At 46.2% G+C, this 14,350-nt stretch overlaps 1 protein-coding gene across 6 annotated transcripts in view; it reads left to right on the forward strand.

The window, feature by feature from the left end:
- LOC108942332 (casein kinase I-like) overlaps positions 1–13,158 on the forward strand; it is a 39,210-nt gene extending 26,052 nt beyond the window's left edge. For 2 of the 6 annotated variants that reach the window (XM_018765616.2, XM_018765614.2), the window contains 10 exons: positions 951–1,102; positions 1,335–1,569; positions 1,718–1,803; positions 2,330–2,414; positions 2,695–2,843; positions 3,065–3,172; positions 4,633–4,746; positions 5,115–5,221; positions 6,633–6,656; positions 8,693–13,158. In XM_018765616.2, coding sequence (XP_018621132.1) covers positions 951–1,102; positions 1,335–1,569; positions 1,718–1,803; positions 2,330–2,414; positions 2,695–2,843; positions 3,065–3,172; positions 4,633–4,746; positions 5,115–5,221; positions 6,633–6,656; positions 8,693–8,747 — 1,115 coding nt within the window. In that variant the 3' untranslated portion in view covers positions 8,748–13,158. The remainder of the gene's footprint in view (positions 1–950; positions 1,103–1,334; positions 1,570–1,717; positions 1,804–2,329; positions 2,415–2,694; positions 2,844–3,064; positions 3,173–4,632; positions 4,747–5,114; positions 5,222–6,632; positions 6,657–8,692) is intronic. The other 4 variants (XM_018765617.2, XM_018765618.2, XM_018765619.2 and 1 more) reach the window with 4 other exon arrangements.
- The last annotated feature ends 1,192 nt before the right edge of the window (positions 13,159–14,350 follow it).

Consider the following 14,350-nt stretch of genomic DNA (forward strand, 5'->3'; position numbering starts at 1 on the left):
CTTACTCTAGTTAGTGATATCATTTATTAATGTGTCATCAGCCCTAAGCTCTGATCACAGCTCTGCTACCCCCCCATCTCAGACCAATGCTTGTTTCAGCCTCAAAGTTAGCCTGATATTTGTGGTTGTCAAGGTGATTGTTGCTATGGCAAAGAGCGTTAATTTCTATAGTGGAGGCCCGGGGACCCTGCCCTCCAGCGTGACTCTTAGACCCGACGAATTGGGCGGTGCCCGTGGGGCTTGCCAGGTGGCAGATGGTGTTTCAGTGGGCACTTGGGACGAGCGTGCCAGCGCTTGGACCATCTGCGGTAGCCTGTGAGCACAAGGACTCTAATCACCGACCATGTCACTGCGCCGTGTTTGGAGGGACAATTAAATGGGTGTCGCTTGCACATGCAAAACAGAATCCAGGAAGAGATAAGTGGGGTAAACCACAGGGCACCGACACCCAATCAGCGGTGTGCTTGGCCACAGAGAACCATATCCTAACTCACGTCTCATATCCCCAGGTTACTCCGCGGATCACAGAGTCGGCCATGTATGACCACAGCTGGTTGCGCCAGAGCGCGTGTTTGTTTAGAGTGGCTCATGCTTGAATAGCAGGTAATTGTTTGAGATGTTTGCATTTGCCAGTGCGGTGAATCCACGAGGTGCTCTGACTGCCATCGTGCCATAAAGCTGCACTGCAGCTCTGCAGCTCTCCTCCCCCCCACAGCGGTTTCATGCTGAACTGGGAAATGAGCTTCGTAAGCCGCCATGGGGGTCGCCGCCAAAGTGGCGCCATCGCATAGGTTTCCTTAGAAATCCTCCTCTGCTAGTGCTGCCACCCGGTGGTGTTAGTGATACATTGCCATGTACTCTGACATCTACACCCATGTATGCAAGAAGTGTGTAGAGTTCGGTGGCAGTGCCCTTCCTCCCAGAGACTGACCTCCCAACCCTCGTTCCAGCGGAAGGACTACCCCAGGTGTACTACTTCGGCCCATGCGGCAAGTACAATGCCATGGTTATGGAGCTCCTGGGGCCCAGTTTGGAGGACCTCTTTGACCTCTGCGACCGTACGTTCTCCCTCAAGACTGTCCTCATGATCGCCATCCAGCTGGTGAGTGGTGCCTACTCTGTGGAATTCTGGGAAGTGCGCTAGCTAGTCAATGTTTATTTCGCACTGAGTAAAATTCACACAGTGCAGTTGTTAAGTGTTTATTAGATGGTCATAAATAATGCAGCAGCAATGCCGCTAAAGCTGCCGGTATGTAACGAACCAGTAGAAAACTGCACTTAAATGCGTTGTTTTGCTTTATTCTGCTTTTGCGCCCACCGTGTGCACCTCCCAGATCTCACGGATGGAGTACGTTCACTCCAAAAACCTCATCTACCGCGACGTGAAGCCGGAGAACTTTCTCATCGGGCGGCAGGGCAGCAAAAAGGAGCACATCATCCACATCATCGACTTTGGCCTGGCCAAGGAGTACATTGACCCCGAGACCAAAAAACACATCCCCTACAGGGAGCACAAGAGCCTGACGGGCACGGCACGCTACATGTCCATTAACACACACCTTGGCAAAGGTATGGAGCGGCCACACCTGCAGCACACACTGTCTAGGGCTGTGGAAGTAGAGCTCCCCAGAGCATGACCGGTGCTTAGGTGACATTAATTCCCCAGTACGAGGAAATACAGCTGGGTCCACAGAGCAACTTTGTGTGTTTAATGCAGAGCAAAGTCGGCGGGACGACCTGGAAGCGCTGGGTCACATGTTCATGTACTTCCTGCGTGGGAGTCTTCCTTGGCAGGGGCTCAAGGTGAGCAACGGACCTGAATGCACAGGGAGTTTGCAGATTCCTTTGAATTTGTATTTATTTCTTTCGGGTCACGACAGGTTTTGATTTGAACTTGCAAATCTTGGGGGGGATTAATGAGATAAATTATGAATTCAAAGTTTGACTATTTTTAAATTCATATTTAATTCATTTTAATTTATAAATGTTCTGAAATGAACACTCACATGTTGCATCATGGTTAGTGCTGCCGCCTTGTAATTTGGAGCTTCTGGGTTCAAATTGCTACCCGCCTGTAATACCTTTGTCCACGGAACTTATGCTGAATTGGTATTGTAAAAATTACTGTATAAACAGGTAAATTATTGCAAACCTGATCACCTAATGTTGTCATTTGGTTTGTACAAAGGAGTCAGTTAAATGAAGATTAATTTACTGCAGTTTTTTGAGTAGTTGTGGGACGGGCAAGTTGTAGGAGGAGCTTTGCTGAGGTTTCGGTGGAGTTTGGGCGAGATGCTAAAGAAAAACGGCGTGACTGTTTCTCCTGCAGGCGGACACCCTGAAGGAGCGATATCAGAAGATCGGAGACACCAAACGCAACACTCCCATTGAGGTCCTCTGCGAGAGCTTCCCAGGTATTGTCTGCAATGACCTATGACCTGCATTACCACACCTTTCAATTGTTGCACCCTTCAAGAGGGAAGAGTGACGAGCATCGAGGGAAATTTTGTCAACTTCCAGCATGTCACATGCACAGGCACATCATGCGCATTCACACACAGGAGTTCGGAGTTCCAGCACACTTTGGGTCACTGTAGCCAGCAGAGCAACAAGCCCTATAATCTCCTTCAAGCTCAGTTCCTCAGACCAAATCAGAGGGACGATCTAACTGTCTCGGCTCACTCACCCTCGCAGAGGAGATGGCCACCTATCTGCGCTACGTGAGGCGACTGGATTTCTTCGAGAAGCCCGACTATGAATACCTGAGGACCTTGTTCATGGAGCTTTTTGAGCGGAAGGGATACACGTTCGACTACACCTACGACTGGGTCGGCCGACAGATTGTGAGTACCTAACCCTAGCCGTGAGAGCACACTTGATGGGGAAGGTGCAAGTGTGAAAATGTCAACTCCAGTGCACCAGGAGAGTCACCTGTGGCCACTACCCCTGTGGATCTCGAGGGTGATGTCTCCTACAAAGATGGTGGCCCACAAAGACTACAGCAGTCCCCATCTTGTGTCACTGAGCTCCTCCCTCTCTGCTTCTTCATTTCCCGTACCCTCAGCCCACACCGGTGGGCTCCGCCCACGTGGACTCAGGAGCATCGGCCATCACGAGAGAGAGTCATGCCCATAGAGACCGGCCATCTCAGCACCAGCCTCAACGACATCAGGTGGGCAGAATTTTTGGAAGGGTGGTTGGGGTTTTGGACTCTGATTCCAGGCAGTGTCGAGGAATATACTCCACTGCCTATATAGACCCATCCCACATCCCCCAGCCAACCCAGCATGAGAGAAGGTGGAGCCTGTGCTGTGGGAGGTGCATGCTTGCCACAGATTGGCTGTTACTTCTAAAAAGTTTTCAGTTATCCTCTTTGTTTTTTTTATGCCCTGTGTGTGAGTTTTGAAAATGTGATTTTTCTGGGTGAATGTCAAAAAATATATGCTTCAGTGAAACTGATTCCAGTATGTTCAGTTTTTTTACTGGAAAGATGTGAAATGAAGTTTCAGTGAGTGCACTCAACAGCTGTTTTAGAGCTTAAATGAAGTCACTACCGCATGTGTTCAAGCACACTTCCTGTTGGTTTTAATGGATTGTCACTCTCAGGAACCTGCTGTTGTGTACACAGTAATTGACATTGGATTGTTAGCTAGGGAACGTGCTTGTCGCATCCCAGCCTTGTGCTTTAGGAGTTCTTATGAGGCCAGTGTAATCTTCAATCTCTGCCGCCTTGCTAAACTACCCTGATCTGTTTAGGCGGCCTGCCAAGAATACTGTCCTTAGCTTTGGGACACGACCTTCATTATCCTGTTTTCGTGATAAGCACAGTCATCTGAGAGTGAGGCTTCGCGCAGATGGAGATTACGATACCCTCTCTGTACATGACCAAAAGTGTTGCCTTTCCAGGTCCCATGGGACCCAACGGAGATCAGGTCATGCAATTCACTTGTGAATCGATTAATTGCTCACGTTTAACTTCGAGGCTGTTTATCTCAGTATAATTACATGCTGTTTTTTTTCCCCCTTCTTTTTGGTGCTTTTGGGAACAAACAATTTTGAAAATTACCCAGAAGTCACAACATGTAACTTTGTGGTTTTATTTATTCTCGTGTTCACTGTGTCTTTGTCTTCTAAATTTCTTTCCGTACAGTAAGATGTTTTTGTCCTTTAAGCAGTTAAGGGTACTTCCTGTGAGATTAGAAATGGAACTACTTCCTGTGCAGGTGGGAGCAGGTGTTCTTTCTGTGGATTCAGACTTCAGCGCAGTGGTGTTACAGTATCGTTTAGGCCTGAGGGATATACATCTGTAGCACAACAGGCATCCAGAAAGAGAGAATTTTTCATTTTTAAAATCATTTAAATGCCTGTAGTTAAATCACTTCCCCTAGATGTTTGTGTGTGTTTTTGTGTATGTTTGTGTGTCTGTGTGTGTTTTTTTTTTTTTCTCTCTCCCCATTTGCGATTAGTGAATTTTCTTTGTCACAGCCTGTTTCAAACTGGACTGGTTGCTAACCTTTCCTTTGCATTGCTTTGGCTCTTTTTGTTTATCTGCGCTGCATGACCCCGGTAACGCGCCCCCCCTTCCCACGCTCGCTAACCCCCCCTCCCGTCCGCCGCACACCCGTCCCCAAGCAGACGACCGCCTCCGAACGCAGAGGAGCATGGGAAGCGCAGCCTCCTCGGCAGACAAACTCATCCTACCTGAGCTCCCATCTGGCGGCGGACAGGCACGGGGGATCAGTGCAGGTACATCAGTGCTTCACATGCCCTGCCCTCATGCCCAGCTGCACCTGAAGGTTGCTGGTTTGAGTCCTGAAGGTTGCTTCAATTAAAACCTGAGTGACCAGTTTACCGACCGTTGCGGTCGCCTTCGGGGGGTCAAGTGACAGCGCAGGTGAGGGGAGAAGTTTGAAAGCTTGCCTCCAGTGGGGGTCCTGACCAGGACTCGAGAGTTCATCTGTTACAAGGCTATAGGGCTTCTAAATGCTGTATTTTGCTCTTGAACCTTAGGGATGAAGGATTTTAGTTGAAGTAACTAATGTGTGTCGTAAGTGGCCTGTCATAGTGTCTGTGAAGTGCTGATGTAAGCATGTGGAATATACCCTATGTCTCAGGTTGTCAGCTCGACCAACGGGGAGCTCAATGCAGACGACCCGCTCGCCGCCCACTCAAACGCACCAATCACAGCACAGGCTGAGGTGGAAGTGGTGGATGAAGCTAAGTATGTATGAGGAGACCTTAAGAGGGTCATCTACTGCACTGTCGCTTCCTCCCTTTCCTCTCTCCCTCTTTCTCTGCACCATATAGTACTTGCACTTGCCCTACTTCCTGCAGTCTATCCTTACTTTGGAACCCATTTGATTCTGTGATCTTTGTGACTCTTTGTTCCCATGTGCCAATCCTCCTGTCCCGTTCAGCCCAAGGGTTCAACGGAAGAATGGGGGAGTGCAGAGCTGTCCTTTGCATCCCTTTGGTTCTAACCCAACACGTTCCTGTTGCCTCTTTCTGTTCCTCATTTGAGAGTGAGCAGTTTCTTTTGTGCGTTGCACTTTTAAAATAATAGAGATTTGTTTGCAAGTTTGGAGACACTTTTACATCAAGCAGACCATAGCGATTGGAAATAAATTGAAAATGTTGCCTTTGTTTTCATTGATTTTAATACAATCACAGTATGATTTCAGGGGTAAAAATCAGCTTGCTTGAACGGGTCAGGTTGCTGGGTACCTGCATGTATGAGCCCACATACATTTCAAGGGGTTTTGTGTTCCATTCCCACACAGAGAACTTAACAGTAATGCTGTAATGGTTCTCTGCTCTGTGTGGGGAACCAGACTAGTGAAGACGAAGCTGTCCCTCGTACTTTTCCCTCTGTCCAGTCTTTGTTTCCTCATGTCAGTGGACTGTGGGTTCATCCAGGGCCTCTTCGCTCCTTGTTCCCATCGCTCCACCTGCCTCTAGAGCCTCTTTGTGTTTCTCAGGTGCGCCTACATCAGAATTGTTTGAGGGCACTGTTCTTTCTGTTGTGCTAGGAGCACTGGTCCTTGCCATGGACAGATGAAGCTTTCTCTTCCGAGGATGCTTCAGAAGGAAGTGCCACACTGTTCATGTTAGTGCTGGTAACAGTTTAGCCACCAAATCCATTTGGTTTTTTGTAGTTATTTAGTAAGAAGTGTTAACAGCTTCTGTTGAGCCCAAGGTTTTATTGCTACTTCCTTGTCTCATGATATTTAAAGTGTCAAGATGGAGCTTTTAATGTGGATAGATTGTGACTGATAGAGAACAGTCAGTCTCTCTCACACTTAAACACACACACAGCCAGTCACTGCACCATCGGCTCCCTGACACCCCCTGGTGGAAATGTTAACACTTTCCTAGTAATGAGCCTGTGAAATTTTGACCAATGTACAGTTGCCCAAATTATTGTGTTGTGACACAATCTGAAGGTGATTACATTTGTGTGTGACATGAGCACTGCCCTGGATGAGCACCATTCCACATACACGCACCCTAGCCCATCCCCTCTACCCCGCCCCAGTGCTTGTGTGCCTGGTATGAGGATCACCCCCCCCACCCCCCCACATCTCACCTTTGTGTATTAATCTCTCTGTCTTTTCTCTTTACACTCTCTGTAGCTGCGTGAAAATGCTCAACCTGTGGTGAGTGCCTCTCTCTCCAGTCCACATCGATCCATAGGGACGTGGACCAGACTAGACGCAGGGCGCTGGCTCGCCAAGGGGCCGAGCCTGGGGGGGTGCAGAGCGGGGGGTGCAGGGATGCGAGGTGCTGCCTGCGGGAAGGGCTGCGATTCCAGCTTGCTCTAGGTGGGGCACCGCCCCGTGGGACAAGAGCTCTGGAAAGCAGTCATATCCGTTCCCGCCTATAGCCACCGTCACAGAGGAGGACATCAGAACTGCTGTTCACACGCTGCTTTTCCAGCCTCCTGACCTCAGATGAAGCCATCTTTGACTTCTTTGTCCCTTACGGCTTCCACGCAAGAGGCTTTGGGGTCGCATCCAGCATACAGCGTTGTTTACTGGTCACTGGGAGGACTTAAACTTGTTTGCTGATGTCCCGGTGGTCCCTGTACGCACCGCAGCTCCCCCCAGAGTGGCCCCTGCCTGAGAGGAAATAAATACGCAAAAAGAAACAAAACACCGTAGCAAAGAGAGAACTAATTTTCGTAAAGGAGGAAATTCAGGCTTCTTAACGACACTCAGTTCTCTGCCTTAACATCTTTTATCGCTTTTATCCAGAAACCCATATATTTTATAATTAATACATGCAACTGTAGGCATGCTTAGGTTTCAAAGTTTAACATTCATTATTTCCCAGTACACTGGCTCGTCTTGTTTCAAACACTCCACTTGTGAATTTCCGAAGGCAAACGTTGTCTGGTTTGTTTATTTTTGATTGTCTCACATCTATTTAGCGCAACTTTCATGGTGATAAATTACAGCAGATGAGTAGGACATTGATCGGCACTGAACAGGAGTTTCTGGAGACAAATTATTTTCAGTGGTTTTACATCAAAGTTAAAAGAATAAAATTTTTGTTTTTGTATTTCTTCTCACCAGTTTTGTAACTTTTTTCATGGAACGTAATCCTTAAATTGCTGGATGTTTGTATTATTAAGGTTTTATTGATTGCGATTTAGTGGTCAAAGTGACTTTGGAGTTACAGAAAAATAAGTTATGAACTGCCCTTTCTTCCAGTTGTTTGTAATTTGAGGAGCCGGTGTACTTAAGTAAGAAAGAATATCATGGGCACTGACATGTATCTGAACCTTTGTGAGGATCCATGAACTGGACCAAAGTGTCTGATGGTGGACCAGAACACCAAAATGATTTAAAATTCCTTTGTTTCAGTTCTTAATCCTCATCTTGTCAACTATCTGGTTTATGCTGGTGCCTGATGAGTGATTTTATAAGAAAATAGTTTTGACTGAGATGTTCTTCCAGTGAATCACACATCGGAATTGGCATTGAAGTTACGACGGTAGCCGAGGACTGGACTGCGTTCGGAAGCCTCGGTCTCCTCTTGGGTTTGTTCTAGAGAAGCTCACCAACAGCTTTCGGGCCCTTAACCTTTCAAAGACGCCTGACCAACTCGATCTGTTGCGTGTGTCATAGTCTGGAGCTGTTCCCTGAAACCGCACGTTGTGGGACCATCCCGCTCTTCACTCATCGTTTTTACTGTTCATTTCTGCTCAAGTTGCGCACATGGACACTTCCCCCTTCGTGGTGGTGTTTTGCTTGATGGTCGGCAAGTTTTTTTTTTTTTTTTAAGTAATGGTTTTAAGTATCAGTTCAGTAATTTTATATAGGGTATGTGTCATTGTTCGCAAAGCAAAGTTTACAGTGTTTATCTGACTGTTCTCATGCGATCCATATGTACAGTTTAGCCATGCAGGATTCCGGCTAATGGGTTGGATTTGTGATTTTAAGGTGTTGGATTTTAATTCCAGGAAAATATCTGCTGTACCTTTTAGCAAAGCTGCATGTTCCTTAGCAAGAAAGGTAAAAACTTGATTTTTAGAGAGGTTTTTCAGTGTGTAGGAGATTCAACCCTGAATAAGGCTGTAAACATGAACTTCCTGTGGGGTTTAGTGTACATCCTCCACTCTGGAGAGAGGCTGATACATGTTGAGGTAACACGTGAGTAGTGACCCCATCTTCTCTTCTGCTTCCCGCAGGTGTTGCTGCTTCTTCAAGCGAAAGCGAAAGAAGAACGCTCCGCGCCATAAATGACCTCCACGTCTCACCCGGCTTTTTTCCCCCACCTGCTTCCGCTTGATTGTTTGGTTTCCAAGGAGCTCCAATAATGCAGCAGAGTGACAGAGAGCAGAACAATCCTTAGCATGTCACCGAGAAGGTGGCCCCTGTCAGCGAGGAGAGTGGTACGCACCTCCGGCCTTCATGCAGATCTTCAGATGGTGATCCTCTACGTTCTGCAACCAAACAAATCAAATCTTCCAAATGGGGTACAAAGGAGTCGAGTCATTTTGATATCAAGTGTCTCAGCAAGGGGTCCTGACCCCGACCACCATCCCTGGTGGAAACATTCTCAATCCACTCCTACACCTCAGAAGAACCCTTTCTCCACCACTCTGTTGGGCTAGACCTCCAGAACAAGTCCTCCAATAGGCCACACAGTGCGCCTACGTACATAAAGTCAGACCTGACCAGTGTTGGACCTGCAGACACCTAGAGGTCACAGGCGCTTGACCACCCTCCATCCAATCTCCTCCAGCGGTTCCGTTCCAGCCCGTCTGCTGTTACCCAAAATGCCTTGCTCCTCCATCCTCAGAAGATCCTCCTTTTGATTTGGACGCTGCTGCTCCCTCTTGTGTCACTACTTGTTTCGTGAGGTGCCTGATCTCGAGAGCTAATTGCCTGGAGTCTTCTTTCCCGGGAACCGTATGCCGCCCGTGCAGAGCTTCACTCCGGTTCCTTGCATCGTCCTCATCTGAGAAGAGCGGAACAACGTGCCTCACCACTGCATTGGGGTTAATTTGTGTGTCCTTTGTCCATGTTGACTGCCAGACTGCTGCACACTCCTTGTTCCAGCAGGATGCAGTCACGGTGCCAAGACCAACCGTGGCAGACAGCGAGCACCTTTTCCTCTGCAGGTATTCCTCTCGTCTGGTCACATACTTCTTTCACCTGACCTCAGTTCCCAAAAGTTACTCCACTGCTTTTCTGAGAAGCTGCCAGGTCTTGGAACGGTCCTCTTTTTCCTGATGCGGTGCTCAGTCATCTCCCGTGGTCCGAAGGGCCGTGTTTCCCCACGGACGCAAGCATCACACCTGACGAGACTTTCCTTCTACCAGGGTCAGGGCCAACGGTTCAGCATAGACTGTCGAAATGCGATCTTCGATGGAGTGTCGAACATTGATTAGACTGTAGAGTCAGAAGACCAGAGCATCTGTTTGGTGTGATGTGCCTCAGTGCTTCACGGGTAATTTAGACCTTTGGCTCCTTAGGAATGAGGGAAAAGACATTTTGACCTTGTGCCCTCGGCTTTCGCATGGCTTTTATACCAGTCCCTTTGAACAAATGCCACAGCTTCAACACTGGTCACGGGGTGAATGCCTGGAAGTACCCACAGGCATGGGGCAGTTGCCCCGAGTTGCACGGTCCACGTTGGACATGGGGTCCGTGCTCGGACAAGTACCCGCAGGGGTTGCAGTCGCCAGGCAGAGAGCTCTCTCAAAAACACAGGCCAAGCCCTGCAAACTCTGCTGTCTAATGCCTTAACCACATCCAGTCCTCTACAGTGCCCAGCAGGTGGTGTTGCGGGGCCTCCTGACCCACTGTCCACCTCTTCCCTCCCCCCCTCCCTCCCTGTCTGGCTTCTTCTCTTATCAGCCCATGTTGGACAAAGCCCAACACCACTGACTCCAGTCTCCTGCCAACATTCAAGGCACCCTGTGGTTGAACAGTAAACTCCTGTTTTTTTTGTCTCCATTTGTTGTTTCTTTTCGTTCTGTCTTTTTTCCCCTCCTTCTTTATAAAGTTTCCTGTGATAATTGAAGTTTTCTCGTGATGAGCAGTCGGGCACCAGGAGGTTTTGTTGCCAATCTGTACCTCGCTTCATTCTGAGTGAGACTAGGGACTGACACAAATACTGTGTACATTATTTTTTTATTTTATTAAAAAAAAAGATCTTTTTGTTCTTTTTTTTTTTCCCTGTTTTTCACTGACCAAGGACTTGTTCATAATGAAAGCAGCAGTTGCGTAAAGTGACAGCGTTGCCTTGGTTTTCCCAGCAATGCCTGTGTACGGCATTAATTCTATGGTTTTATCACGTGGTTTAATTTCATTTATTAGATATACTAAATGTGAATTGAAAATGTATATACTGTTTTTATTTTTATTATTATTAACGCTGTGCTTTTTTTGGGATGAGTAAAATGAGCTGGTGGCTTTAACTGCACTACGTTGTCCCAGCCCTGACGTGAGGTCGCCGGTGTCGTACTGCACTGTACCTGTACTCGTGAAAACGTGCCGTGGTTCCATCTGTGTGTTGCTCACGGTAACAAACGATGTAAACAAAAGCCTACTGGACGTTTCTTTGGTAACTTATAACAATTTCAATTTACCAAAATTCTTTATTTTGCATTCCTTTGTAATTCTGAAAGGAATGTGTGTTCAAATATGTGTAATTATTTTGTATTGTGTATGTCAGCCGAGTCGGCAAAGTAAACACTAGTGTGTGAATTCACCTGCTGGCGGGGTACGGGAATCTGTGTCCTGTTGACTTTGTCCTCCTAGAGCCACTGGACCTGGGCGGCCACCAGCGACTTGGAGAGGGGGAACCCTTGTTTCTCCCACGTTCTTGCGTAGATGAGTCGTGTTTCTCTGTACTGTTTTGCCTGTCTGTTTAGGTTTCTCTTCCGCGCATATTTTTTGTTTTTATTTTCATTTCTGTCCGATGCTCTGTGCTGCAGTCTAAATTATTACGTGAAGTGTACTTGAATCCTGAAGCAAGCCAGGGGATTTGGTTTCCCTCAGGTACCCCACCGTGATGTACTGAGACAACGGGGGTAGCCATTGTGATTTCCTGTGTAAATAAGACACTCGTTGGGCCACCTTTGTGTAAAGGGTTGAGCTGTGACTGGACCAGGGCGGCGCTCGTTTGAATGCCTGTTTGATGGTTCAGCATCCCAGGGGTCAGCTCGTTCTGCTGCTTACCTTCAACTAGGGCGTACTGTAGTGCAGCTGTGCTAGAGGACCATACTGGAAGTGTTGCTCACCCCTCTACAGGGTAGTCGGAGAAGAAAACCCGACATTTTCCATCTTTGTGTCCTTATGTGGCCCTGTTGACCGCTACACAAACTCTGGTTGGAGTGCCATGAGCTCTGCTCTCCATGTAAAAATGCCATGTTGTAAAGTCAAACTTCTTATGTTCCCAAGATGAGCAGAATGGTTTAAAAAGTGTTTTACCACGAAGGTGTTTTGACATAATTTGTTGACCCTAAATCTTCTGTTTGGGTGAAAACATTGTCATAGCTTGAACAAAGCACTTGGGATTTTTTGGGCATCAGGTAGTGTTATATTTCCTGAGTTCTACATCCGACTGTCATTTTATATGAGTCTGAGGTCCCTTGTGAATATCACCTCTTAGGAATCTTTTTGGCTCTCTTTCCTGCATATCCACTGACTTTTTGTCATTGCTCGTTTCATATTTTAGCACCCATTTCAAATACACCGAATATGTCAAACATTGTACCGGTTTCCATTAAAGTGGAGAGATGGGCTGTTTTCCTCAATCCGCTGATCAGACACTACGGAATGATCGAGTCTCGAATTGTTCTGTTTGGCCTTTACAGTGCTCCCATGGTGATCGGTTGTGTGTTTGTTTGAGTGTTAGAGTGGTGGTTATTTTTCTTTTACCCCCACGCAGGCAGTCGATGTCGCTGTCCTCAGATTTAAGTTTTAACTATTCGTCTTTCCTTCTATCCATGAGACTCAACATACATACACCGTTGAATCTGCAAAAATTACTGGACTGCCTCTTTGGGTTTCTTTAGTGTTATTCCCCAACACAGTGCTTCTTAAGCAGCTCTCCAGAAATTGACTGCTGTTTCGTTTTGTTTTCTTTTTTCCTGCCTGTGATAAATTAGCGAAAACCTCAGCGATAAAGCCAAACACCTTGGTTCCTTCTGCACTGTTTAAGTTGTTATACTGTACAGTTAGCGGGTAGGAAATATGACTGCAATATGAAAATAATTATTTTTAACTAAATTGTACAAAGTTCATGTTTTTGTTTTATGGTGGACACAACGGATGATTAACCTGTTGATTCACTTGTTTCTTTGTGGAAGCTATGGAACGCAGACTTGTACAGTGCTGAAAGACTTCTTCTGGCTATGGTTCAAAGTCATAAAACTGTAATATGAATATTATTGTGTTGAAATATGAATGTTACTTCAAAATGTAATTGAATGGTTTAACTTGGTTAAGGGCTTCAATTGTGAAGGACTCTTGGGTTTTTTTTTTTTTTTTGTTTTATTTTTATTGCTGTTTTTAAGTTCCAGAAAGATTACGATCCTGATACTTTGTCTATTTTCCAAAGGCTTCGTGTGAAACTTGTCACATGTGACCTTTCAGAATTTCACTTTTTATTCCCTCATCACGTAAAGGGAAACTCAAGTTTGCACCCTTTTTTAATGTAAAAATAAAAATCTCTTAACCTTTCATGTTGGCATATGAATTTTTATTTTTTTTTTTTTTAAAGTTTTATAAAACTCTTTAAATCTCCTTAATGTGATATATTTGTGATCCATTTCCTGAAGGTTTGTGTGGACTCCTAAGCTGTTGGCCATATTTCACTGTTGGGAAAAATGCTTCAACTCACTTTCGAATGTTATTTTCCTTCGAACTGTTTATATAAGGATGGGAAAAGGCCGTACGGGTTAACGTTTTCCCCCAGTAAAGTGTTATCCCAGTGTTCAAGCTGTCCCTTCAAATAAGGCTGAAGTAGTTCCCAGCATGCTCAGCAAAGTTATCCTAGCAGATTTTTGATTTGCCTAAGTATATGGAGATTATGATGAAAGCAGTTTTGCCATCTGAATGGGTCAAAGTGATGTTGCCACTATGACGTAACCTAGTCTTGTGTAATCGTTCATTTCACGAAGTGCAGAATTGCTGCCTGACTCCCATTAGTATGAGGGGAGGCGATGAGGTTTACGTGCTCACCTGACAGACAGCATCTGGAGAAGGTTCGTTTCCTGAATCGCAGCTGCCTTTCAGGTACCGCAGCGTCTACATGCAATAAAGAAAACACAGTAGCAAGCATCCAGTTCTTGTGTGTTAACACAGGGCGCAGCCACCAAGGGGCGCTAGTGTTCCCCCGCCAGCTAACTCAAAATTTCGATTGCTTGTGTTTGTCATTGCGGCTTCAATTTAAAGTTACTCGAGATTTTGTATCATTGAACCAAATACAGGCCGTGGTTCACATACGTCTGAATAAAACTATGAAAGTCTCAGCTGGGCTCTTGTTTGGATGCAGGATGGATTAGAGCTGGACCTTGTATACACTGCTGTAACACAGGAAGGTGTGTTTGCAGTTTTACAGGGCAAAAGTCGAGTAGCTGAACCAAGGACAAAGCCTGTTAGTGTCGACTTAAAGCACTGCCGAAAGTCTCAAACACTGTAAATCAGCATTTGTTTTTCAGCTGTGTCATACGTAACTACGGCTTATTAGTTTGAGTCCAAATCCTGTGCATTTTATCCCGAGTGCTTAGTCCTTAGAAATAGTCAGTCATTTATATCTGCCAATTTAGCAATACTTAATTAACATTGTCGCCACCTTTTCGAGATCAGAACTGTTTCTCAAGTGTTCTTCC

The sequence above is a fragment of the Scleropages formosus genome, chromosome 5 (genome assembly GCF_900964775.1).
Source record: "Scleropages formosus chromosome 5, fSclFor1.1, whole genome shotgun sequence".
NCBI classification, from domain to species: Eukaryota; Metazoa; Chordata; class Actinopteri; order Osteoglossiformes; family Osteoglossidae; genus Scleropages; species Scleropages formosus.